The sequence below is a fragment of the Pan troglodytes genome, chromosome 1 (genome assembly GCF_028858775.2).
Source record: "Pan troglodytes isolate AG18354 chromosome 1, NHGRI_mPanTro3-v2.0_pri, whole genome shotgun sequence".
Taxonomy (NCBI): Eukaryota; Metazoa; Chordata; class Mammalia; order Primates; family Hominidae; genus Pan; species Pan troglodytes.
The window spans coordinates 112,511,128-112,536,928 of NC_072398.2; the positions used below are offsets into that span (position 1 = coordinate 112,511,128).

A 25,801-nucleotide genomic window follows, 5' to 3' on the forward strand; every position below is an offset into this window, starting at 1 on the left:
AGCTCAAAGAGGAACTGTTGCTTGCCAAAGTTTCACAGATAGAAATGGGGGAGCTGGGGCCAGAACCCAGCTCTGCTGACACCAAGCCCAGAGTTTGTACCATGACACTGGGCTGCTCCCTCGGCGCTGGGTTTGGCTGATGACCTCAACTCTGAGCACCCGTTGCCTCCCACTGTTCCGTTCAGGCCTGTGCGAGAAAGACTCCCAGGCCCCTGGGTTCTCCATAGCCCACACTTCCACTCGGCTCCGCTTCTCTTGCCCAGCTGTCTCTCCTCCAAGGAGCGGACAGGGCGGACACGAGACCCGGGTGCCCTTTTGTCCTCTATTCCAGCTCTGGGCGGATCCTCCTCCCATGATGTGGATGATGCTGAGGAGAAAGTGGTAAGGCTTTTAGGAGGAACACTCCTGTTTCACGGAAATGAAAATAGCTGCTGGGTTGTTGCTGAAACTCTGTCCCCATGGTGGGCTTTCTATTAGCAGGGAAGGGGTCAGGCTGGGGAGGCTGGCGCTCTGGTTGGTGGAGGGCGTCAGAGGGACAACTGAGTGTACCCCAGAGTCAGGCACCCTGCGGTCTCCCAGGCCGGGGCCTGAGCCTTGCTAGGAGGGCGGACAGCCAGGGCGGGCGCTAGTTTTCTTGGGCGTGGTGGAGGGCGCCTTCCACCAAACGAAGTTGCCGAGAGGAGACAGATCTGCTCTCACCTTTTGGGCTTTTGGGGAACCCAGGCAGAAAAATCTCAGTGAGGCACAGGAAGGAAAATTTTGCAAAATGTGCTGCTGCCGCTCCTCAGCAGAGTATAGTGGGCGGTTTGAAGCTGTTTTCTTGGTGTTCAAGTGGCTGGGGCCCTGGCGACCCCGGTCAGCCCTTCTGGGGCAGCCCGGGTGGGTCTGAAAGCCAGGGCTCCCCTCCGTGTGTGGGAGCAGAGCCCAAGCTGCGGAAACCACCGCGCGCGGGGTTGTTTTTGGAAGGCTCCGACGCCGATCAGCCAAACTGATATCCCTTATATTGTGTGAAAACATTGGCTCCCACGCTGGGACTCCAGTGTTTCCGCCTAGAGCAGATTTCGCCTTTGGGAAGGTGGTGGTGTTCCTGGGATGAGGGGCCCTCCTCTTACCGGACACGCAGGAGAGCAGCCCACATGGAAGTGAGGGCCTCAGCCTCTGTGCTCCCTCAGAGGGTCCTCCCTCTCGGCGGCCCAGGGGAGCCAAAGACATTTTTTAGATGTCCCAGTGTCTTGCAGTGCCGCGGGCAGCACTCCAGGACCCTCTTTGTTGGTGTAGCTGCTCACAAGCCAACCTTCCTGATGGGGAGCTTCCTGAAGGCCTCCCTCTCCACTCCTCTCCCCACATCCCAGGCCCGAAGTCCAGTCCTAAGAGAAAAAAAGGCACCCAGAAACTTTGTAGGGGCACCTAGGACGGCTGAGACCACTGGCATTGGACCCCAGTAAAAGTCACAGACACAGATCACTGGGAGGGCTCCTCCCTGAGGCCTTTATCTCACTTAGAATCTCAGCACAGAATGTTCTAGCTGGTGTTTCTTGAGCATAAATCTTTATTCCAATTGCAGTGGCTCTGATAGAAAAAACAGGGCACATTTCATCATGCTTCTACCCTAATCAAATGGCTCTCATGCCAAAGCTCCCTACGTTTCTAATTTGCCCTATTTGGATGGCGTTGGAGGTGGGGCCGGACAGCGAGAGTTACAGAGGGAATGAATAAGACCATTTGCTCTTTTCTCGGATGGACAATTTGGGCCTGTTCTCTTGAAAACCAGTGTAGGCATTTCATCCTCGGGGGGAGACAGGATGGATAGAAGGGGAAATTTTCTGTCTTAATATAAATGCTCTGTCTGGGGGAATATTGTGGCTTCAAGGAAAATACAAAATGAAAGTTGCAGGGGAAGGGTGTCATGTGAGGCTGGGTGGAGCCCTGCTGCAGGCTGAACCCTGGAGTCCCTCTGTCACCTTCACTCCTGTCTAAGATGCTCTGGATGGAGTCAGTGTTTATTAGCACATCCAAAAAGCCCCACAAGAACCACCCAGGTTGCTAACTTTCCTGGAGGCTGGAGAGTGCTGGTAAAGATGAGAGATCACACCTTCTTCCTCCTCCTGCTCTGTCCTCCCCTCCCCTTCTTCACATCCACCTCTGGCCTTCTCTTTGTCATCCTTGTTTCATTTCCCCTGTTTGGGAGAAGCAGAAAGCCGTTGTTCCCTGCCGGCCCACCTGTCCTCCACATCTCCAGGTTTATTTGGTTCTTACTCCATTTACTTCGTCTTTCTGCCCCACCCTCTTCTCTGCAGGTCCCACGGCCCCAGTCACCTTTGGTCACTTATGGAAATCATCCAATTAAGAATAAAAACGTTTTCAGAAGTTCTCTTCCGTCTCTGGCTTCCCTGGCTGTGGGCTGATGGTGGGGCCCCTGGAAGTTGCTACTGTGGCTGTTAGTGGGTTGCAAGAGTGTCGGAGGCACTAATGTTTTCTTGGGGTAATGAAGTCTTTCTGCAGGAGGCTGCTGAGGGATAAAACGAGTACTAAGGCCAGCTGAACATGAAACCAGATCTACTTTGACAGGCCTCGTGAGATTACTCTGTTACAACTCTTCCAGACAGCACATCTCCCTCTACAAATGAGCAGCTCACAGATCTTTGGTGCAAGCCTCTTCCTGTCTATCGAGTGCCCCCAGGACTGAGACTGTGCCTCTGAGGCCAGGGCAGCCCCATGCCCAGTGGTGATCTGCCTCCTGATGAGGCTCCACTAACTTCCCCAAGGGAGGAGACCAGGGCCCATGCTTCCAGGCCGTGGGCAGGTAATCTAATGATTAGGTAGCTTTGGCTCTGGAATGTAGAACAAAGTTGCAATCCAGCAGGCTTCCTTTGCTAATCATGCCTGGCTTAGGCTAATATCTGAAACCAGTTAGCCTTTCCTGAAGTTGCAGCACTGGCTGGGGGTGGGGTAAGGGTTACAGGTGGGCCTTAGAAGGAGCCAGGGGGTGCTTCAGACAATTCCCCCTGCATCTTCCTGAGACTTGCAGATGATTTTACTGAGAAAAATAACCAGCATCAGCACACAAGATGCTTCCAAAAATTTAATAAATAATGATTCTTTAAAACTGTATAAACTATAAATTACCATGCAGTCCTTATAATTTAAAATAATTTACAGGTTGAGGTAGGGAGGGGCCCAGGAGAGTGTAGAAGGGGCAGGGGGAGGGAGCGTGTCGGCAGGTCAGGCTCTTCTCACAGCCTTCCTGCTGAGCACACACACACAGGCCGTATCTATCCGGATAAACCGCCAGGCAGCCTGCTTGCCATCCATGGTCAGCGCCTTGACAAAGGTGTGAGTCGTGGTACAATATGAGTTCCAGTGCTTTGAGTCAATGCCCCGGCACCCGCTGTCAACGGGATTTGGGTCCCGGCACTTGGTCTCAAAAAAGTACTGTTTGAATACACTGTTGTTAATGTTCACCTCTCCCAACACCATCACCTCCTTGCCCTTGATGTCTGTGGCGGTGGTCTTATCCCCAACCCACACGCTGACACTGTCACACACCGAGAATTCGCCCCTGTGGAAGATGGGATGGGATGATGACCGCTTGCTCCTGTGAGTCCTGTTGAAGGGGGCAGCACCACCGACCTCGAAGTCCAGATCCTGAGTGTCTGCAGCTTCAGGTGGGGGCTGGGTGCTAAACAGCACACGGGGTGAACGGAGTCGCCGCTTTTTAAACAGCCTGGGGTCCACAGTAATGTTGCGGGTCTGCCCTGCCACACGTGCAGCTATCGCTGCTGCCGGGGCGCTGCGGGCTCTGCGAAGGGCAGTGTCAAGGGAATGCTGAAGTTTAGTCCAGTGGGCTTGGGGGATGGTGTGTCCTGCAGGGACATTGCTCTCTGAGTGTGGTTCCGCCTGTGTGCCGATCAGAAAAGCTGTGATCAGAGTGTAGAACAACATGGACATTACGCTATGCACCTGGAATGAAAAAGAAATGAGGGTGACTTCATGGAGTACTAAATGCAGTCAAAAGGCAGTTTCTGGGTCCCTCAGAGTTGACCTCCCAAGGGGATCACGAAGAGGTTTCATTCAAACTGGGGCACTTCTGAGAGGGAAAGGGTGTGCTAGCAATGGTTACACCGGGACAACAGGCGTAAGCTGGGGCTGACTCAGGCGGTATGGATGTGTGGTCACCCCATCCGAGCTTCTCCAGGAAGTGACAGAGCCCCTGAAATTTTGCCCAGTAGTTCGATATGAGCTTGGAAACATCACTTACAGAGTCCTTTGAGTTCTCTGAAGCTTAAGGCGGCTGAGGGAGGTGGTAAGTGTCCATGTGTGTACCAGGGAGGCCGGTGGGGAGAGTTTAACACCTCTCCCTGGCACTTGTGCCTTGATGTGATGGTGCTGTCCTGCTCAACAGTTTTGGATCCTCTGGGAAGGCACTGGGAAGATCTGCTGGGGACATGTCTTGAAGCCTCAGAACTGGGTACCCCCTTTCAGACAGTGCACTGGGTCAGCTCTAAGATCTGGTGACTCGGAGCCCTTGTTATGAATTCACAAAGCATCATGTTTGGCAAAAACCTTCTGGCTCTGGGACCATCTTAGTCCAGGCACCTCTTCAGACGCTACCCCACATATATAAATGTGGACCACATAATAGTTCCTCTTTGTGTGATGTTTTTAAAATGTGTTCACTTCTATCTTCTCATGAGTCTGTGAGTTCAATTAGGATTTATCATATTTATTTCACCTATAAGGAAACTGATTCACAGAAAACGAACTAACACTAAAGCACTGAAGTCACAAATGAAAACTGAACCAGAAATAGAATCCAAAGTTGACCCCTTACTAAGCTAGTGTCCTTCCATCCACCCTTCCTTCTTTTCTCCCTCCCTTTCTCTTTCACTCTTAAGCATGTCTTTTCTTTTTATTGTTTGTTCTTATGTGACTATAGATCAAATGGTATGGATCTATCTGTCCCCAAGAGGACTCCATACTGCACTGCAGTTACCCCACAAATAATCCCCCAACTTGGTCAAGTAATTGTGGAATTAGTTCTGCTCCTGGAGGGCCTCTCACTGGCCTCTGCGGAGCTCCTATGCATACTTGTAGATGTGTAGCAAACGTCAGCTCCTCTGTAAAGCTTCCATAGGTCTTCCTGGTAGGATTAGAAATATCTCCTGTAAGAGTGCTCTACAAACTTCCAATTCTATCCTTTCTCCCATCTCTCCTTCCCACTCTTATGGGTCATTCTGCTCCGTTTCCATACAGATACCACCTAGTCCTCGAAGCCTTCTCAGATCACTCCAATCAAAAATGATCTTTTGCCATTCTGCACTTCAGAATAGCATAATTGTATGTGAATATGTGTGTGTTCATGTGAGTGTGAGTGTGTGTGTTCTCTCCTACTAAATCAGTGTAATGACAAGAACTCTGCATTGGGTCTAGGGGTTAGAAAATCTTGTTTGGATTCCTACTCCACTACTTGTTAGCAGAAGAAACCCATTTAATTTCCCAGAGCCTTAGCGTTCCCATTGATCGGAGGTGGGCAAAAAACACTATCTCCCAGAGTAGTTGTTAGGATGAAGTAGGTTCTCACAAAATTTATGTAAATCATGAGTTATTTCTGTCTCCTTGTGGTCAAGGACTTTGTCTTTTGTGCTTTCTACTGCTGGTTTTACCTCTCTCAGACCTCCTTCAAAGCCATTTTTATTGTCTCACCCTGACTGTGAGATACTCGAGGGTGGAGCCGTGTCTCATCCACCTGTGTATCTGGGCACTCCATCCCTTGTATTCCACAGCAGTTTGTGCATAACCCTATCACCTCTCCTAGGGTTGTGGATAATCATTAACTTGTCTGTCTCCCTGAGAGTGCTTTGCAAGCTGCACAATTTGCATTTCAATATTTCCAGGGCCAGTTGCCGTGTCTGGCATGTAGTAGGTACTCAAAAAATTTAAGGAGAATGAATGAAAGAAAGAATGAATGAGAGTGGCAAGAGAAGCTCGCCATCTGCCTTCTTTCCATCACAGTGTGTGGTTTCTTTTGGCCTTTGTGCATATGGCTACACACTGCTTTTCTAATCTGTTTTAAGGCAACACATTCTTCTCCTCCATACTGTGCTTTTATTCAGCTGGAAATAGACAGCTCTTTGGTGAGATACCAAGAAGGAAATCACCAAATTCTTTTCTCTTTGGTTTCTTTGAAGAATGTTTCTGTTTGCTCCAGTTCTCTAGCTGACCATGCAAAGGAGGCAATGGCATATCTGGGGTTTTGACCATTATCAGATCTGTTGGCTAATGGTCTTGCAGATAAATGTCCGGTCAACTCTTAGCGGACTGAATATTCAGTTGGCAGCAAATCTAAACCTTTTACTTTGGTCCTTTTCATGTTTCATTTCTTTGTTCTTCTCGGTACATAATATCTCTTATCAGATAGATTAAAGGAGAAGAAAGAAAATTGAAATTCATTCCCTTATATCCAAATTAGTAACACTTGCTGGAATTTCGAGAGGAAAATGAAATTAACTAAATAAAAGGGTTTCGATGGACATAAGGGACATACCTCTCCCTATTCCCCATTACCAGAGGTTCCCACTTCATTCTTGGTCTCTCCTTTGGTGGGCTCCTCCTCTTCTAAGGAGCCCATCGAAATTTCTGTGCAATTGACTCCCATACCTGGATCTCTAATCAACTAGTCTTTTGAAGCTAGTTCTGCCCTCCCGCTTCCTGAGGGCAATTCTCCATAGATACTGGCATTTTAAATGCAAGACATCCAAAACAAAAATCTTCATACTCATAATCATAATTAGGATCATCTTCTCCCCATCTTCCTTCTCTGCGTACAATAGCAACAGCCCCATTTTGGACCATTTGATGATAGTTTCACAGCTACCATCTCTCTTGATCCTCTCTCCTCATCTCCCTAAACACGCTTATTCACAGTTTCCTTTTTCTGTTACTGGAACCATCATTCATTCATCCACTAGCTCCATACCTCTGCTTATCCCTCTGCTTTTTCCTCCCTGACCTCCATCCAGCCCTTTTGGTTCTGGTTTGGTAGCATTATCTTGAAACTGTATTTTCTCTTCCATTCTCATCTCTGGGCCCCTAGTTCAGGTCATGGGAACAGTCTCCCACCTGATGTCCTGGACCCTCATCTCTCTTCTTCCAATTCCTCCTATCCCTGGCCACCCCATTTAGCTTCTTAAAGCCTGCTCTGATCATATCACCCTGCTCAAAGGAGCTGGTGCCAAGTCCCTTGTCTGTAAGCCAGTAGGGACTGCTCTGCCTGGCAATGGGATCCTGCCTCCTTCTACTCCCCTCACATAGTTTGCATTCCGAGTGCACAAAACTCCTGGGGGCAGTTCCTGCTTGAGCTTCCCCACCACTGCCCTTTTTCAGACTCTTCCCTTCCAGGTATGCTCCCCTACCCTCTCAGGGCCTTTTCTGCTCTCCACCTCTGTGGTGGAATCCTTCCTGTTGTCCTCCAACAACTTCAATGCTGCCTCCCCTGGGGAGCTTTCTCTAATTCTGAGACAAACTACCTTCTCTATCTTGTTTTTTTTTTTTTTTTTTTTTTTTGAGATGGAGTCTCGCTCTGTCACCCAGGCTGAAGTGCAGTGGCTTGATCTCGGCTCACTGCAGCCTTTGCCTTCTGGGTTCAAACAAGTCTCCTGCCTCAGCCTCCTGAGTAGCTGGGACTACAGGCACACGCCGCCACGCCTGGCTAATTTTTGTATTTTTTGCAGAGGCGGGGTTTCACCATGTTGGCCAGGATGGTCTTGATCTCTGATCTCGTGATCCGCCCCCTCGGCCTCCCAAAGTGTTGGGATTATAGGCGTAAGCCACCACGCCCTGCCCCTTCTCTATCTCTTAAAGCCTTCCCTTTATATTCTCTTAGGGCTGTTGTATTCTTTTATCCTGCCTTCTAGAGGACAAACTCCCTGTAGGCAGCAAAGTGTCCTACTCATCTTTGTTGCCCCCAGGTGACCTAGAACTCCTAGGTAACTCCTCCTCTAAGAAACTGTGAGTATGTAGACAAGTCTCCTGCCTCCAGTGTTCCTTAATTCTCCATCTGCATGATGATGTTAAAGGTATCTTCCAACCATTATATTCTTTCATTTCAGGCAATTATGAAGTTTTCTACCCTGCCTTGCATCTGCTGGTTTGACTGAACTGACTTCACAAAGTTCCTACACTCTAACACTACTTTTCCACTCACAGTCAAGATACCAAATGGTATCACATTTAATCACAATGGAGATTTGTATTACAGGCAGAATGTTTCATTAAGACTTGAAAATGTCTCAAATATGTCTCTCATTTAGATTTTAGGTTTAAAGTTTTTTTAAAAAAATATTTAATTTACTCATGAGAGTGTGTTCCTATAAACTTTTAAGTTTTAAAAAAACTCTCTTAAAAGTGATCAGTAGATAAAAGAAAAATTGAGTGCATTTTCTATTCTAGTGATATAATGCACCATTTAGAAAAGAACATTCTTTTTATTTTTGGTTGATGTGAACCAGGGGAGAAGTTTTATTTATTTATTTTTTAAAAACACCCTTTGAAGCCTTTCTCCTGAACAGATGACAGCTTTCTGTCTGGCTTTATTAAGCAGAGCTCTGCAAGCTGAATGATCAGCTGAGGAGGATGCAGTTAGGGGCTCACATGAACGAACATGTTCTATTTAATATGAGAATGCTCTTTAATTGTCCTACTCCTACCTAGAATGGAAGATCCATGACTAAGAGTGGGGCAGCCCATTGGGATGCCTTTACAACCAGCCACTGATGGGCTGCCCTGCCCTCTTGCCCTCTTCTGAACCAGCGATACATTCTGTGAATTTCCAATGGTTCACACACTCCAATAATAGGATAAATTTCTTGCACTAGGTGAATGGTCTTCAAAGATTCTGGCCTCACCTGAATAGGTGATGGAGCTGCTGAACAGAGCTAAGCAACTGGCCCAAATATTTGTGGTTAGGAGGGCTGATGGCACTGGGAGGCTTGGCAACCGTGCCTGGGGAGATGTGTTGTAGAAGGGAGTGAGAGAATTCCTGCCTTAGAGAGAGCCATGCCAAGAGCCACGAGTGATTCTTTGGCTAGAGATGGGATATGTGAACCCGGGTCACTAACAGTTGGTGAGAGAGGAAATTCTTGTGGCCAAGGAAATCCAGCCTCCTCCTCCTCCATCTCATTCGCCACATTCTGAGAGTGGGCCAAGGGTCATTTCTTGTTTTACGCTTGGCCTTCACTCTAAATGTTAACTGGCTGCTGTTTTCAGTTGTAAAGGCTCGAATACTCTTGGGGGTTGGAGCTGGTGTGGAGTGTGGGAGGAATTCTGTGGCTCCTCATTTCCTCAGCAAGGTACTTCAGAGGTGTCCTGGGGTGGGCTGAACAGAGAGAGGCATCGACAGAGTGAAATCCAGAGCCTCTGTTAGGACAGGATTTACTGGGAGGAGGCATGGCCTGGAAGGTACATCAGAGATTCAAGTCCAGAGGCTCTCAAACTTCAGGACATCATAATCACCTGGAGAGTTTGTTACACTATAGACTGCTGGGCCCCATCACCAGAATGCTCGATTCTGTAGGTCTGGTAGGAGGACACTAAGAATCTACATTTCTAGTAAGTTTCCAGATGATGCTGATGCTGTTGGTCTGGGGACCACATTTTGAGAGCCACGAGTCTAGCCTAATTCTTTAACTTTGTAGAAGACAAAAATGAGCCTTGGATAGGCTAAGTGACTTGGGCTTTTGCAGCCAGTGAGTGGCAGAGCCAGTCTGTGGACACCTGACTTGAGCTCAGCCTTGCTATCTTTTAGAGGAGAGAGGCCTGAAGCCGTATGCACACTGTAACTGATAGGTGGTGGGGTGAGTATACTCATCCCCCAACATCGAAATGAAAATTCCATTCAACAGATTGTAAGTTTTACCTTCCTGATGCCACAAATCCAGATATTAGGGAATATTTAGATATTGAATTGTTTTCATATCTGCTTTGTTAGGTTTCTGGGCACCGTGTAGACTTGATCTAAAAGCACTTGAAATGCCTGTGATAGAAATATGCAACCAGAAAACACTAGCAGGTACCAGCGCCTGTGGGGTCACTGGGCTCTCAGAGGGCAGCTGTGCTAGATACATTAATGGGAACCAAATCTACTGATCTGAATTCTAAGAGACATACCTTGACATGAATGAGCTGAGATAATAGTAATTATTATTTATTGGGTATAATTTTCTAATTAACCACTATACAAACCTGGGAGGTTGGCCATATTATTCCTATTTTAACAATGAGAAACCAGAGATGTAGTAAGATTAAGTAATTGCATCACAGGTACACACCAAACAGAAGTGGAACTCGGAGCCACACCTCCTGTGTGCAGATCTGGAACTCTTCCCTACCCCTCTACTCCACTGGTGAAGGGCACAAAGAGTGGCTGTGAACCTTCCATTTTGCAAGTTCCCTGCTCAGTTGGACCAGAGAGTTGTGTGGAGGGTCTGACTGACGCTGTCTATTCGAGGTCCTGTGTTCGGCAACTTTAGACCCTTGATGCAGCTCAGACTCCTGATATGTCCCTGGGGGCCATGGGGCCAACCTGAATGCACAAAAGATTTCCTTTCCTGAGTGGGCTAGGGGAGCTGCATTTGCTGCACCACTGAAAGCTTCTCCAGGCCCCTGCTGCTCAGCAGTTGGTTCTGACTTGCCCTCTCAGGTCCTGTCACTTGGGACTCCTGCTTCTGGCAGCTGCAGAGGGAGGACCTTGGCAAGGCCAAGGTCCCTTAGGCACTTACCTCAGTGTGGCCAGGATAGAAAGCTGCTCCCTTGGTAAAACTGTTATTGGGTCCGGACGCTGAGCTGAGCTTGGGTCCAGCATGCCATCCAGCCCCTTGGACTGCACGACCACTGGCCAAAACTCTGTGGAGGGGGAGAGCTGGCATTAGACTGGTACCTCACCACATTCCCTGTGCCCCACACAGTGGGGAGGCATGTGCCAATAGGACAAATTCCATTTCCTTGAGTTCTGGGATTTTACCAGCATCAAGGCCCAGGAAGGAGCTAGAATTTGGCTACCAAAATTTACCGGAGCTTGGCCTCTCATGGTCCTGTGGTGGCACCTGCCTCTCACTCTTGCGCCATACCTTTTGGTTTCAGCCTGGACACAGTCCATGGCTGATCTTGCACCTAGTGCAGGTGTTTCTAGACACATGCCAAAGTCTTGCCCCAGCAGATCCCTAATCTGGCATCAAAATGGAAATTGTTCAGTACATTACACATACAGACATAGCAAATCCAACTCTGAACCAGCCTAAAATACCTTATACAGACGCAAAATCCCTGACAATTCAGAGCAAGTTGGTGCTTTGATAAAAATGCAGATGAGTAATGGTGACAAATAAGACAGACTGACCATTTGAGAGAGAACGTGGAGCTCTCACAGAATCAAACAGGAATCTCAGAGTACCACACTGAAAGGCAGATTTTAGGATTGGAAGCTATGGAGCTGATACAATTTTAAAAAATCAATTTTAGGCTGTAGTTTCTAGAAACAATGGAAGTTTTCTATTCTCTCACTTCTATAATGTAATCTATGTAGGCACTTCATTCATTCACAATATTTTCTGGGCACCGACTACGTGCCAACCGCTGTTTTTGGTGCTGAGCAGCAGTAAACAAGACAAACAAGGCCTCTGCTCTCATGGGGCTTACAGTCTTGTGTAAATAAGCAAGATATCTCCAGATTCTTTATATGCCATGAAGGCAATTACAGGGTCTGATGATAGAGAGCAACTGCAGGATGTATCGAGGGGCCACTGTAGACAGGACGCTCAGCGAGGAGTTCTCTGAGGAGATGGCCTTCGAGTTGAGATCTGGAGGATGAGAAGGAATGAGGGAGAGAACATTCTAGGCAGCAAGAACAAGTGCAAAGGCCCTGAGCTAGAAACAAGACAAAGGTTCTGAGCATGAAGTAACGAGACCTAGAAAATGAGCTGGAGAGCCAGGAAGAGCCAGGTCTACAGAGACACAGCAAGGAGCTATGGTTTTATCCTCAGTATATTAGGAAGGCAGTGGAGGGCTTTGAACAAGAGGGTGATATTTATGGATAAATGAATGAATGATTATGTCTATCACAGAATTTGTTGTAGGGTGGAGATGCCCTCCCAATAAAGTTCTAGAATGACATCTTAACTTTCCTGTCCGTATTCTCTTTTCAACTTCAAAAAAATCTTCTCCCTGTGATATCTTTTTCCAGCGTGGATCCCCACCACATATCTTCATCCAACTCCCTCTCAGCTTGTGCTATGAAAGCAAATGTCAGAGAAGCCACCATCGCTCCCCAAATTCCAACCACGAAGAGGAGTTGGAGAATGGGGAGGTAGCAGGGGCCTCTGAAGTGATCTTCAAGTTACTAGAAATCATGAAATTAAGCCCTGGGATGTCTCCATTCTTCTTCCTTTCCCATCCTGCTCAAAATAGTCTTCTTGCTCCAGAAAGTACCAGAAAAACCTTTCAATACTCAATTGGGGTTGAAGGCTAGTGATGAAAATGCATACTCAGACACTATTTAAAAGGTTACATTCTGTGACAAAGAACATTTTCATGCTCTCCCAGGGTTGGAGTTAGCATGGGAGAGGGAGAATGGCATGTCCCCAGGGTAAGAGGTGGGCATTATCTGGTCCCATTACTCATGGGAAGATGGTTTCATCTAGTCCATAAACCCTTCATCTGGGTGTTTGGCTAAACCTGAAAGGTTGCAGGCTGGAACCCACACAACTGCATTCTGATTCAGTTCACTCTGAGCTTTCTCCTGTATAGAAGGAGATTCAGTTCTTCTTTGAGCTTTCTCCTCTATAGGATAAGAAGCTGGCACAGATGACAGCTAAGGTCCCCTTTGGCTCTGATCATCTGAGATTCCATGACTTTGAATGTTTTCCAGGCTGCATTGCTACTAGATGCTTAAGTAGTGCTTTCTCTCATCCCAAAATTGGGATTCATTTATTTCATTAATTAAACACTTAAACTTGCAGGTCCTGTGCTGGCCACTGTTTTAGGTGTTAGGTGCTAGGGACACAAAGGAGAATAAGACATAATACTTAACTTCCTAGAGCAAGTAATCTAGAGATAGGAAAAGGCACGCATATAAATAAACATTTAAAGTACAGTGTGATAAGTATGATGTATATGTGATATGATATGAAAACACAGTGGAAGGAGAAATTGGTTTTATCTGGCCAGACTAGTTAGAGACATGTTCATAGAGGAGGTAACATCTGAGCAGGGTTCTTAAGGATGAATAGGAGCTCATTAGGGAAGAAGGGAAGGAAAGGCCCCAGAGTTCAAGAACTGGGTGGAGGTCCACCATGGCATTGCAAGAGGAGTAGGGGAGGGGAGAGGAGTATAGAATGGGCCTTACACATCAGGAGGTGCTAATAGACTTGCAGTACCCACTTCTGGGGCCTGCCCACTGAACGTCTTCCTATAGGACACAAAAAGCCTCCGCTTTTAATCAGTGGAGCAACCAGAGAAGTAATAGTGACTTTCTCTGGAAATATTCTGGATATTCCACTACAAGCTAGGATGGCCTCCAATTTGGATGACTAGAAGAAGAGGGAAGTTTGGTTTAAATAAAAAATTCCACAATTCCTAGGAAGATCTGCATTCTTAGGGTGTCTACTATAAGCCAACCACAATAGATTCCCTGGCTCTGTATCTGCAATTTCTGGACCAAGTCACCTTGGTGCATGCCAGGGCCAGGGTCTCCTGCCAATCTCATCTGGATGTCTGATTGCTATATTTGAAACTGTGTCCAGCATTTCCTATGCCTTTGGCCTTGTCTTATTCTGTGTTGATATAAGCAGTTTACTACTGCAGAGAGAAATTCTCTGTCCACAATAATGAAACTCTAAGTGATTTTTATAGATATTGTTGTCATTGTTTTTAGTCTCATGCTGATGAAGGTTGAGGCTCTAAAATTAAATCCAATTTAAATATTACAAATTTCTAATGCAAAGGCATTGGGACAAACAACCCAAATGCATATCTATTTTTAAAACCCTGTGTGTTTTCATAGAGTAATCACTTAAACAGAAATCAGCTCTCACACTTTTGATAAATGCATGGAAATAAATCCCAGCTCATTTCAGGATCATGTTCTATTCTTTCTTACAGGGCACAAAGGAATCCTAATAAAGTCTGATGTACTTCTTCTAGAGCTTGTCCTGTCCTGGGTTTCATGCTTTAAAGCAGTGGTTCTCAAAGTGTGGTTCCATAGTAGTATTCTAGTAATATCTTAGAACATGTTAGAAATGCAAATTCTTGGGTTTCACCACAAACCTACTGAATCAGAAACTGGGAATGAAACACAACAATCTGCGGTTTAACCAGCTCTGCAGGTGATTCTGATAGTCACATAAGTTTAAGAACCATTGCTTTAGGGCTTCCACCTTGTTCCTCCTCATGGGGTGAAGTATCCAGTGCAAAGACAAAGCGCCAACCCAGAGCCAGTCCACTGCTGTAGACCACCTGCTTGAATGTAACTTTCCATATAACAGCCAAAGTTATGTTGTGGGCTTCTTCCCTCTTCTGGACCATACTCCTAGGACTTACCGTCTCAGAACCCATGTCCAACCAACCCCGAGCCTGGTAGAGCTAGAGGAGAGAGGGTTCTTTTTAAGACCCCTGAGGTTAATCAATAATATTTTGATCAATTTCAGCCATGAAACTTGATTAATGGCGAACTGTTCAAAATTCAATCAATGCATAGTTTAAGGAAACTGTGCCTCTGCTGATCGTTTGTCAAGGACTAATGGGCCTTAGCCACAGCTATTGAAACCTGATAATTCTGTCAATCACCATCCCCCTAATCCCTCCACACTCAGACTTTGTGGGACATTCTGTCTACCTCACTGGCTCCCCCTTTCTACTGTCCCTGAATCCTCTGTAGCAGTGGTTCTCAACTTTTGTTGTAGCTTGGAATCTTCTGGGAAGATTTCCACACTCCTGCTGCCTGTGTCTCACCTTCAGAGATTCTGATTTCATTGACCTGGAGTGCTGCCTGGGCATCAGGAATTTGTAAAGCTCCCTAGGTGATCCCAATATAAAGCCAGGGCTGGGAGCCCTAGGTGCACAGGGTGAATGGGAAGCTTGGAATTGTTTTTGATAAGCTAGTAATTAAGAGAGATTATCAATAAATTAATATATCTCAGAAAACATAAAGTTCAGGTGTGGTCACATTATAAGCCACAAGAAGGTCTGAAAATATAGCTGACAAACCCTCTGGGGAATGTTGTCCCTGTCTCTCCTGCCTGACCCACGCCCAATTGTCTAGATATAATTGACATTTGTGAATTGGAAGGTTTTTGTTTGTTTTACTCCTTGCATGCCACTTAAAATGTTCTCTGGCAATGCCCATTATTGACCATTATTAAGGCCATTACCAAGCACATCAAATCATCTCAAAATGGCCAAAGTTGATTTTCTCCCCCCAAAAGAACTCTTAGTCAGCAAACTTCATGGTTGCATTCCATACTAGAAAAGATTTCAAATTCCTTTTCCCATTGTGGACAGACTCTGAGTAAGGACTAACAGAGAGAGGGGATTCAGGGGAATAGTTACAGCCAGGAAGATCATAGCAATCACACCAACAATCATTCTTATACCCTCAACAACATGTCCTTAATCCAAGGCATTCCTAGTGAGTTTCGCTACTCACAGAGCTCTCCTGGGCAGAAACTAGGAGAAAGGGGGCTGCGGCTGCCCTGGTATCTTTGATGTAGTGCAAGCTGCTCTTGGGACTAGCCATTGCTTTGGAGCACATGGGAGGACTGGTCCCAGAGGTCTTTTTGGCCAAGTGTCCCTAAATCTTTGGTATTAAAAATTTCAGCACATGGTCCTTGGACTTAATGATAGGCCAACCCACTATTTGGTAATAGCCAAATCGATCACTACATTGAAGATGCCAGGGCGGCCACAGCCCCTTTTCTCCTAGTTTCCACCCAGGAGAGCTCTGTGAGTAGGGAAACTCACTAGGAATGTCTTAGATTAAGGTTGTGTTGTTGAGGAAATAAGAATAGTTGTTGGTGTGACTACTGTGATCTTCCTGGCTGTAGCCATTCCCCTCAATTCTCCCATTTCTCTGTTAGTCCTTACCCTGAGTCTGTGCACAACAGGAAAAGGAATTTGAAATCTTTTCTAGTATGAAATATAATATGAGGTTTGCTGAGAAGGAGCCCTTTTTTGAGGGAAAAATCAACTTTGGCCATTTCAAGATGATTTGATGTGTTTAACTATCTAGTGGTTTTGGCACATCCAATAGGAAAATAATACATCTGGTACCAAGGACTTAGGAAGACATTAAGGTTCAGTGAAATTGCTATTCTTTTTGATGAAAAGTTTCAATGCTGACAATTCTAAAGTGCCCTGGCAATTTTCTTAAAAAAGAAATGGTCCTATGGCTCTTTGGGAAATTTGTGGGTAAATTTCCCACAAAACCCTTTCTAGCACTTCCCCGGAGAGTCAGACAGCTGTAGGTAGGAAGAAGTTGTTGTGGTTGGCTGACCTCAGCTTCAGAATCAAAGGGCACTTGCTATGAATGAGAGTGGCCTTCTATTGTATGTGGCGAAACACAATCCTCATGTTTACCTGACTGGAGGAATTCATGAGCTGTATGACGGCCCACACCCCAGGGAGGTTTTCAAAGTGTGGGTAATTACAACAACATTAATGTGGTGGAAGATAAGACATCTAAACACACAGTAGCCTTCTGTTACAGAGTTGAGGGCAGAATATTTTTGCAAGAATGTAGGGCTAAATAATAGTCCTTGTAGTATAGCCCCTCAGCTTAGTAATACTAGTAATACATCTATAATCTACATTTGAGTGCCAAAAACAATCCAATAATTTTTCAAACTTTTCTGAGACCCTAAGAAAATGTCTCCTTGGTTCCAACTGGCTAATCCTTAAACCACACACACAAAAATCTATTTCAGTGATGCTTTTGGCCTTTCGCTGATCCGTTGTTCCCATACTTAGGACTAATAGCAGACAGCGGTACTGGGAACAACGACTCTCAGGTTCTCATATAATCATAACAGCACCTATGGAGTCAAGGTTCGCATGTAATCATAACAGCACCTATGGAGTCTCCAGGCTACTGCAGACCTTGAATGACCACCTAGGGTTGAACACGTGAAAGAAAACAAAACGGTGCCAGTGAATGTTAACACTCAGATCCAAGCCCTTTATTCTATTTGCTTTATAGGATTGAATGTCCTCGGCTCTTCTTGAGCTAGCCTTTTCCTCTCAGTGTGTGGTATGTTTTCTAAGCAATAGGTCAAGAAATGTTACAACACATAAGTCTATAATGCGATTCAGATGTAACTTCAGAAATTAAGACAAGGTAAGGATTCATAGCCCTGAAAAAGACCAGGAAATATACTGGCTTAACTGATACATGGGATTCTAGTGCTTTAAAAAAGGCAGGCAGTCCATCCTTCAATTAAGAAGGGATAAGGGATGAGTTATGGGACTTGAATGTAAGGATTCGAGTAAAATGCCCCCCTTACTCATTAAAGTGTCCATTAGATGAGGCCATTTCTGTTTGAGCAGCTGGACTTCAGTTTCACTGCAAAAATCGCTGCACCTCTACCAACCTGCATCCAAGAAAACATGGATCACAAGCAGTCAGCACCAAACACATCCCAAGGGAAACCGAATCTGAGGACACATCAGATACCGTCCCACTCACATCACTCTGGAGTGACAGCTGCCATCGCGTCTTGAGCTCCCTTGCTCTTCTGCAGTGACATTTCCTGGCTTGTCTGCTGACTTCACACCCAGAAAATCTGACTCAAGGCATGAAAGAGATAACTCAGCCCAGCTTTGCCCAGGCATGCAGCACATGCAAATCCTAGGTAACCTGAGGCGAAGAGCTGGAAATGAAGAATTTACTTCCATGAGTGTGTTTGTCAGGGGGCTTTGTGCTGTTTTAGCTACTTCCTGTGCATGGCTTTAACTATCTTAGTCCCACATGGGCTCCTATTATGCAGTAACACATATGACTTATGGGGAATGCTGGAATGCCATCAGGGTGGTTAACTCTAATGAAGGGCTATTTGGCAGGGATTTTCGAGCTTATGTTAAGGAGTTTCATCTAGCTCTTTCATTATCTCAAGAGGAAAGGTCAGGAGAGATGAAAACCTGCTGTCCTTTCTAAAGTCACTTGGTTCTCATATAATTATATTTCAGAATATTCCCAGTCTTTTAGTGTTTCTTCTTTTAAGGTTTATTTGATAATGACAACATGAACAAAATAAAAAGTCTGCATTGGGGAAATTTACTCTGGAGCTAATGAGAGACCCACAGAGAACATCTGTCTCTAGAGACCCAGAACATTGTGAGTAATTAGAAATTCCAGAGATGAGGGCAGACATTTTTCCTTCTCAATCACCACACAATCACCACACTTCTCAATCTTTAGCAAGAGACTTAACCTCTCTGCCCCTCAACATCTTCTTTCAAAAATCAGAACAGTTATACCCTCCATATTGGATTATTGAGAGGGTTAAACTGAATGAGCATTTAGCACAGTGCCTGGCATCTAGTTGGTGCTACATAAATATCAGCTATTCTTATTAATATCATTAAAGACATTTGGCCAGAATCAGGCAGCTAGTTACTGGCAGATCTGGGTGCAGAAGAGAAAGTGATGCCTCCTGTTCATCCCATGCCCCCATCTGGCCCTCTCTGGCAGGAAGAAATCGCCGCTTTGTGTCCCAGTCGTGATTGGAATGGCTGGCCATGCACATGCTCAGTGGAACCGAGCAATTGTAGAATGCTCAGCCTGCAGCTGTGGGGCGATTATCTGCAATCATTTGCCAACAAAGATGCTGAGTAACAAACTGAAACGTTTGTTTTTGAAATATCCATTTTCTTCAGCCATGTCGCAGTCAGAGGGAGGAAGCTGCTCCAGCTATGGCTGTGTTCATCAGGGTGCTGCAATGTTTAGCTATCACGAAAACTTGCCAGGCACTGTAAAGTTAATAGCATCTTTGCTTAAGTAATTGCTGCCTTGCAGAAAAAGTGAATCACAAGGAGAATACAACATGGATGGTATCCTCATGATCAAATTTATACTTGGTTATCCAGGGATTTGGGACAAGTTTAGGCATCTGCTGGATTAACTTCTTGAGGTCTTAGGAGTATTTCTATCCGTGGGGCTGTCCCAGTGTAGGCACTTAATGAATGTTTATTGAAAGGAATTGAAGACTCTTCCCACAGCTGCGCCAGTTTATTCAACCCAAGTAAATCATTATTTCATGTTATACTGGGAAATAACAAGTGGTCCCAATTCACCTTCTTGGATAACTGGGTGAGCCTCCCTTTCACTTTGGCTATGTAGTGTTTTATTTAAGAAGGAGAGTGCCACATTGGTGGGCTGACAGGTGCGCCACAGAGGAACTAAGAATCTAAGACCCTCGTTCCACCTTCTTTATGAGCACTAAAAGTGTACATAGGTGTTGTGCAAAACAGACATCCTCCTTACTTCCAGCTTGTTCATTTTTTTTGTCCAGAATTTCCTTGGAGAAGGCTATGCTCCAACCCAGCCGCTGGTTATGTTGTGCAATCCACTGGGATGGCAATCACCTCATTGTTTAGTTACAACCCATGAAAAGATGAAAAAAAGAAAGAAAAAAACACAGCACACATACAGAATGAGGGTGGAGACTGCACGATGATAATGAAAACCATTTGTTAGCATTTCACTTCTTTCTTTGTGAATCAGCCGAGTTTCTGGCAGCAGGCCTCTGTCTGTAAAGGAAGCTGCACCTCAAAGGCCCTCCAGGGACTCTTTCTGCCTTGTCTGGTTTAGAGAGTGTTGCCTTTTGTCCCCGGGAAGGTGGGCACTGGACTGACTGCCCCAGCTCCCTCTGCGCTGCAGCCACCAGGCCTGGCTCCAGCTCTCACCTTTTGTCCCAGGGCCACGTACCTATCCTATGTGGTTGCGCATAGGCAGTTACTTTTAAGCTCTGCCTAAACCACAGTTTGGTCTCATGTGTGTGAGGATGCTTTTCCCCTTTGTCATCTCCCTGTATTGTGTCCCCTCATCTGTGTCCACCACTTTCAGCCCTGCTTTCTTTTTAGCTATTTCAACTTTTCCTTCTTTCCACAGACCTGATTCCTGTATTCTCAAAATAAGGATTCAAACTTTGGAGGAATAAAAAACAAAAATAAATAAAAATTTAAGAAATAAAAAACCCCAACAAACAAACACCAAAAATTTCACAACCAGTAGAACACTGTGTATCTGCCTGAGCATGTATGTTTTGCCTGCACTGTCCCAAACAGAAGAATCACTTCAAAAGGCACATGTGATGTTTATGGGCAGAGACCAGTACCAATGCTCTCTGTGCACCTGTATTCATTAAGTCCCAGGACCTAAGTGCTCTCCCTCTCTGCTCACTTCTGAAATCTATCACAGCGTTTAGATAGGTCAAGTATAGAATTTAGATCCATAGAGCATGGCAGCATTATCTTCAACAACCACCACCACCCCTACCGCCACCACTGCCTCCACTTCTTCCATTACCATCACTACCATCACCTCCTCCAACACCATCATCACCACTACTTTCTCCATCACCATCATCACCACTACTTTCTCCATCACCATCATCACCACTACTTTCTCCATCACCATCACCACTACCACCTCCTCCATCATCATCATCACCACCATCCTCCCCAACACTTCCTCACCACCAACATCCTATCACCACCACCAGCATTACCACTTCCAACATATTGCCATGATTACCATCCCCACCATCAACACTGCCATTACTATTACTAACATCATCATCATAATCACCGCCATCATCACCATCATCATCATCCCCATCACTTCCAAAGGGTTAAAGAACTTTGGAGTCATGGGAGTTTGACCAATGTTCTCCAAGACCTCCTCATAGGCCATCAGTAGAATCACCAGAGGCAGAAGATAGCTGAGCCTTGAGGTCATTTAGTCTCTTATGGAGTAGTTAAATGAATTGTGTAGGTCCATATAACCTCCAACTGAGTGGTGAATAGAGTGGGGTCTAGAAATCAATATTCCTGATTCTCCATATATTTCATTATACTATTTTCTAGCACTCATTCTGGGGCTGTTTTTTTCCTTTCTTTCTCCTGAGATTTTTCTTTTCTTTTGTCAGCTTTGTGTTTCCAATAATGTTGGTTATAAAATTTTTCAGTTTAGACCTTGATAAATCTTAGAATTATCTCAAAAGAGCAATACCTCTAATGGTCACAAGAACATTTATATATAGATAGGTGCACATACACACACAAGTATTTTTTTTTTGAGATGTAGTTTTTGCCCAGGCTGTAGTGCAGTGGCATGATCTCAGTTCACTGCAACCTTCACCTCCTGGGTTCAAGCAATTCTGCCTCAGCCTCCTGAGTAGCTGGGATTACAGGAGCGCACCACCATGCTTGGCTCATTTTTTTTTTTTTTTGTATTTTTAGTAGAGATGAGGTTTCACCATGTTGGCCAGGCTGGTCTCGAATTGCTGACCTCAGGTGATCCGCCCACCTCGGCCTCCCAAATTGATGGGATTACAGGCGTGAGCCACCGCGCCTGGCCATATTTTTAAAACCAGGTAAGGAATTATGTACCTTCGTCCTCCAAAATGAGGCAGGCTCTTCCATTTGCCTGATGCAATCTATTAAAGGTAGGTGCACAATTTTTGCAGACCATGTTGAGTTTTTCAGTTTCTTCACATCTGAAGACAAGTGGACTTTGTGCTTAGGCCTCCAAAAGAAGGGAACACCCTTTCTGACCTCTCCTCTCAGCCTCCAGAAGGAGGCACTCCTCTGGCTAGTCCAATTCCATGGCAGCAACGACTCCCACTTGTAAGAGAGGAGTTCTGGGAGTTAAAGGCCAGGCCCTGAGCATGGCTGTCTCCTGGCCCTTCCACCCCAGCGGGAGAAGTGGCAGGACAGCTGTCTGAGGAGGAGGCCTAGACAGCTTCTTTTTTCCTCAGCCACTGGTTCAGACTGGGTGGGGAGCTCCTAGTGACTGCTGGGTCACTAGGGTGAGTATGCCAAAATTGTGAGTTTGAGTTTGGGTTTGTGGGAAGAAAAGGCAGGGATAGGATAGAAATCCCCAAGAGTCCTCTTCGGCCTCCACCTTAGGCTGTAATAGAAGTATTAATAAGGATAGAATGACCTATATTTTATGTATGAAATTAAATGTAATATAATATTGTGTGTTAAAATATGTTAATTACTCAATTAGCATAAACTGTGGGTTAGAAAAGAATACAACTACTACCACTAATACTCAATAACACGTATTATGTATTATGTACCAGACACTATACTAAGCACTTTGTATATATTTGTTTCCTTTTAAAATACTCATTAAAAATCTTTTGAGGTTGGTATCCTCTTCATTTGACAGATAAGGAAATTTTACCTCAGTAGTGCTGTGGGGAAGTAGAAGGTCACACTGTTGAGTGGGTGGCATGATGGACAACAGCCCAGGTCCCTTGCTCTGCAATTCACTCCTTTTTAACCCTACTCTGCACTGCTCAAAAAACTGATCAATTCAAGGGAGCAACAGTTCCACCCTCTGGGTTTTGTTCTGAGTGTCGATTTCCGCTTCCATGATATGGATAATGTATAGGTGGGATTCTGTGCATCTTCTATGCTTGAATATACCTGATTGCTTTTAAAAAATCAGCACACCCTTTTGAGTTTGTAAAATATCTTGGCTTCTCTACTTATCTGTCATGACATTCTCTTTGTTTATACCCTTGAGGGAGCTCCCTCCTCATGAAGTAATCTAACCACCAAGGAAGAGATTTTGGAAGGACCCACTAATCTGATAGAAATGTAGCCATGAAAGATAGATGCTTAGAAATGTGAAGTTGTTCCTTACTGAGAAATTTATAGAAATAGAATGTGGCTATTCTATTTAATTTTATGCATTTTGGGTAAGACTTACTCTTAATTCTGAGGCTGTGAAGAAAAACTGCAGGCAAGACAGAAACTATTCACTCTGGGCTGAGGATGTGATTCTCTGTTGATTGGTTTTTTGGGTGTGAATACCAAGCCAGAGGCCGATGGAGCCAAATGGAAACTGTTAATATTTCCATTCATGGACATGCAATAGCAAACCATCTCATACATTTACAGGAAAGCATCAAATATAATATCTTTGTTGAGCTTAAACAAAACCAGAGTAAAATTCCAGTCGACAAGAATAGAAACTTACCCTAATGATTTCATTTTTAGTCCAAAACATACAGTGTTTTCTCTGCTTGGTCTGTTTGTCACTTTCTAAAACAAGAAATTACCAAGCAAAGACTTTGGTTTGAGGGACGAGTGGAAAGCAATAAACATTGAGCAGAAATGCAAAGAGATTGAATGTCAAGAGTCCTTGGTGGATGAACATTCAGAAGTGGATTCAATTTGTGAATTGTTGACTTTATTTCCCAGAATTCATGTGAGTTGCTCAATCAGGATTCAATTGTCCAGGCTTCATGCTCTTAGCAGTGAGTGCTTCATATAACAGAAGTAAATCACAAGGCAAAAAAGAGGAGGTTGAGTTACCATCAGTGGTATGTTGTTTATTTGTTTGTTTTAGGCAAGACATTTGCTTTCATTTTTAGCAGGTAAAATGGTCTTTTTCTAGAATAATAAAAATCTCACAGTACAAAAAACATAGCCAGAAGAGAAAGAACCATCTTCTGATTTGCCATAGTGAGTTGAGTAGATAGCTTAATATTAGGAATTGTGTTGCTATGTATACAGCAAATAGGTGGTTTTCATTGCAAGCACTGGGTGCAACTCTGGAAGTTGCTCTAGCCCACCAGCCCATTGCCTCTAGAAACTCTCTTTAAAAGAGATAAAGCCACCATCTTCTTTTAGCTTCTCAAGAATAGTGAGTATGATGGTGCAAATTAGAGGAAGGCTCTTCATCAGTGAACATTGGCTGTCACCTACAGGGTAACAGTGACATTTTGCAGACACATCAGAAGGGCACACCATGGCCATTAATTATGCAGTTTGGCCCTATCACCACTGGGCACTATGGGGTATCTGACAATATTGGTACCGATGATTGATGGCCCTGGCCCTGATGCTGGATCTGCTGATTCCCGTTAGGAGCCATCCTGGGGCTAAGCCCAGGTCAGGGACAGAGGGAGAAATGGTTGTGTCATTTTCCATCAGCTTGGAGCTTGTTGAGTGTGGTGGCATGAATGGATGAGTCCTGAACAGATGGAATGAGACCATCCCAAAACCTATAGGCACTGGAACAAATTAAGTGAGCTGGGATTTGTCTTACCCTTAGGAAACCTGATGCTATTGTAGAGGAAAACTGAAATAGTAGGAAGAGAACATTGGAGCTATAGTGGGATGCAATTGAGAGAGGAGGGGAGTAAGAGAATGAGAGCAAAGAGTAAATGAGAAGTGGGGGAAGCAGGAAAACAACAGAGGGGAGTGGAGAAAGCAAAGGAGGGTGTGGAGGGAGATCCAGAGGGCAAAGGAGCAATGTCAGCAAGAGAGAGTGAAGCTGAGAGAAAGACCAGAGAAAGAGACAGAGACTGAGAAAAGACTTTGAAGATAATCTCAACCTCAGCTCTGGTGAGGAGGAAGAAATCACTGCACAAATCACAAGCAGACTTACAGTACTCAGCTCGTGCTGGTGAGATGTGATTCCTGAATTTCCCTAGAGTAAAAGTCCAAGGAATAGGTAATCATAGCCATTTTATAATAAGCAACAACTCTACCAAAAGAACCCAGATTTCACTGAACTGGCTTCTGGTAGTCTTACAAGATTATTCATGCTGATGTTTCAATTTAGTCTATTAGAATATGATTTCTGCTGGAAACATTTCAAATATAAGCTCAAACCCAGTGATAACATTGCCTTGGCAGAATGATACAGTGATTTCATCTCATAGGTTAGGATAAGGCCATTTCCAAGGGCTCACAACATCTCCAACACAAAAGTCCTTCATTGCAGGTCCACTGGGCTGGGTGTGCCAGACTGTCTCTTAAAATAAATGAGATTGTATGACCTCACCATTATCAGATTCAGAGAAAATGCCTTGGAAAAGAAATTGTGAGTAGAAAGGACACAAGGACAACATTAGGGGAATTGGGGTTTCCCATTGATGCTTGGATCCAGCTGGAGTTAGTTACAGTATAAACTTTGTTTAATCACATTCTCTGTCATTAATAAAACCCCAAACCAAATACAGAGATAGATGATGATGTACTTGGATTTCACATTGAGTTTGCATCATTGCTTTACCAGGTGCCATCCATAAATCTGGGATGCAGGCTGCTGGAGCTGGGGCTGCAGAGAGGCTGTCTCAGGGATGTGCTTCCACTATTCCTCTGTGCCACTGCCACGCCCCTGTCACTGCTGTGCAGTTGGTCAGTGAACAGGCTGATGAAGGCTATAGGCTCTGCCCAAGACCCACAGTCATTCTCTTCCCAGAGTGGCAGGTGTTAAAGGCAAACCAGGAAGGTGAGGCACCTGAAAAACCACACCATAACAAAAATGGGTTGGATGAAGTAGGGATGTTAGAACTTCAGGAAGGCTTTCACAGGGAGTCTGAGAAGAGCTGCTCTCCATCATTACAGGAAACACAATGGGCAGAACTGGAAGAGAGGAAAGTGCTACTTCAACATGAGGTTTCTAATGATATTCAACTAAAAAAAAATGGGCTGCCTGTTGTGGTGGAATTCTCTGTCATGAGCAGTGTTCAATTCAGTATGAATGACTGTCATGGCCTTTTGTTATAAG

At 45.0% G+C, this 25,801-nt stretch overlaps 1 protein-coding gene across 3 annotated transcripts in view; it reads right to left on the bottom strand.

Moving 5' to 3' along the window:
* Nucleotides 1-3,069: 3,069 nt before the first annotated feature.
* The window catches only part of NGF (nerve growth factor), a 53,307-nt gene continuing 30,575 nt past the window's right edge, over nucleotides 3,070-25,801 (bottom strand). For 2 of the 3 annotated variants that reach the window (XM_063797813.1, XM_009428071.5), the window contains exons 2-3: nucleotides 10,776-10,899; nucleotides 3,070-3,960 (exon numbers count right to left, since the gene is read on the bottom strand). In XM_063797813.1, the coding sequence (XP_063653883.1) occupies nucleotides 3,223-3,948 (726 nt within the window). In that variant the 5' untranslated portion in view covers nucleotides 3,949-3,960; nucleotides 10,776-10,899 and the 3' untranslated portion in view covers nucleotides 3,070-3,222. Of the gene's footprint in view, nucleotides 3,961-10,775; nucleotides 10,900-25,801 lie in introns of those variants that run through there. The other variant, NM_001012437.1, reaches the window with a different exon arrangement.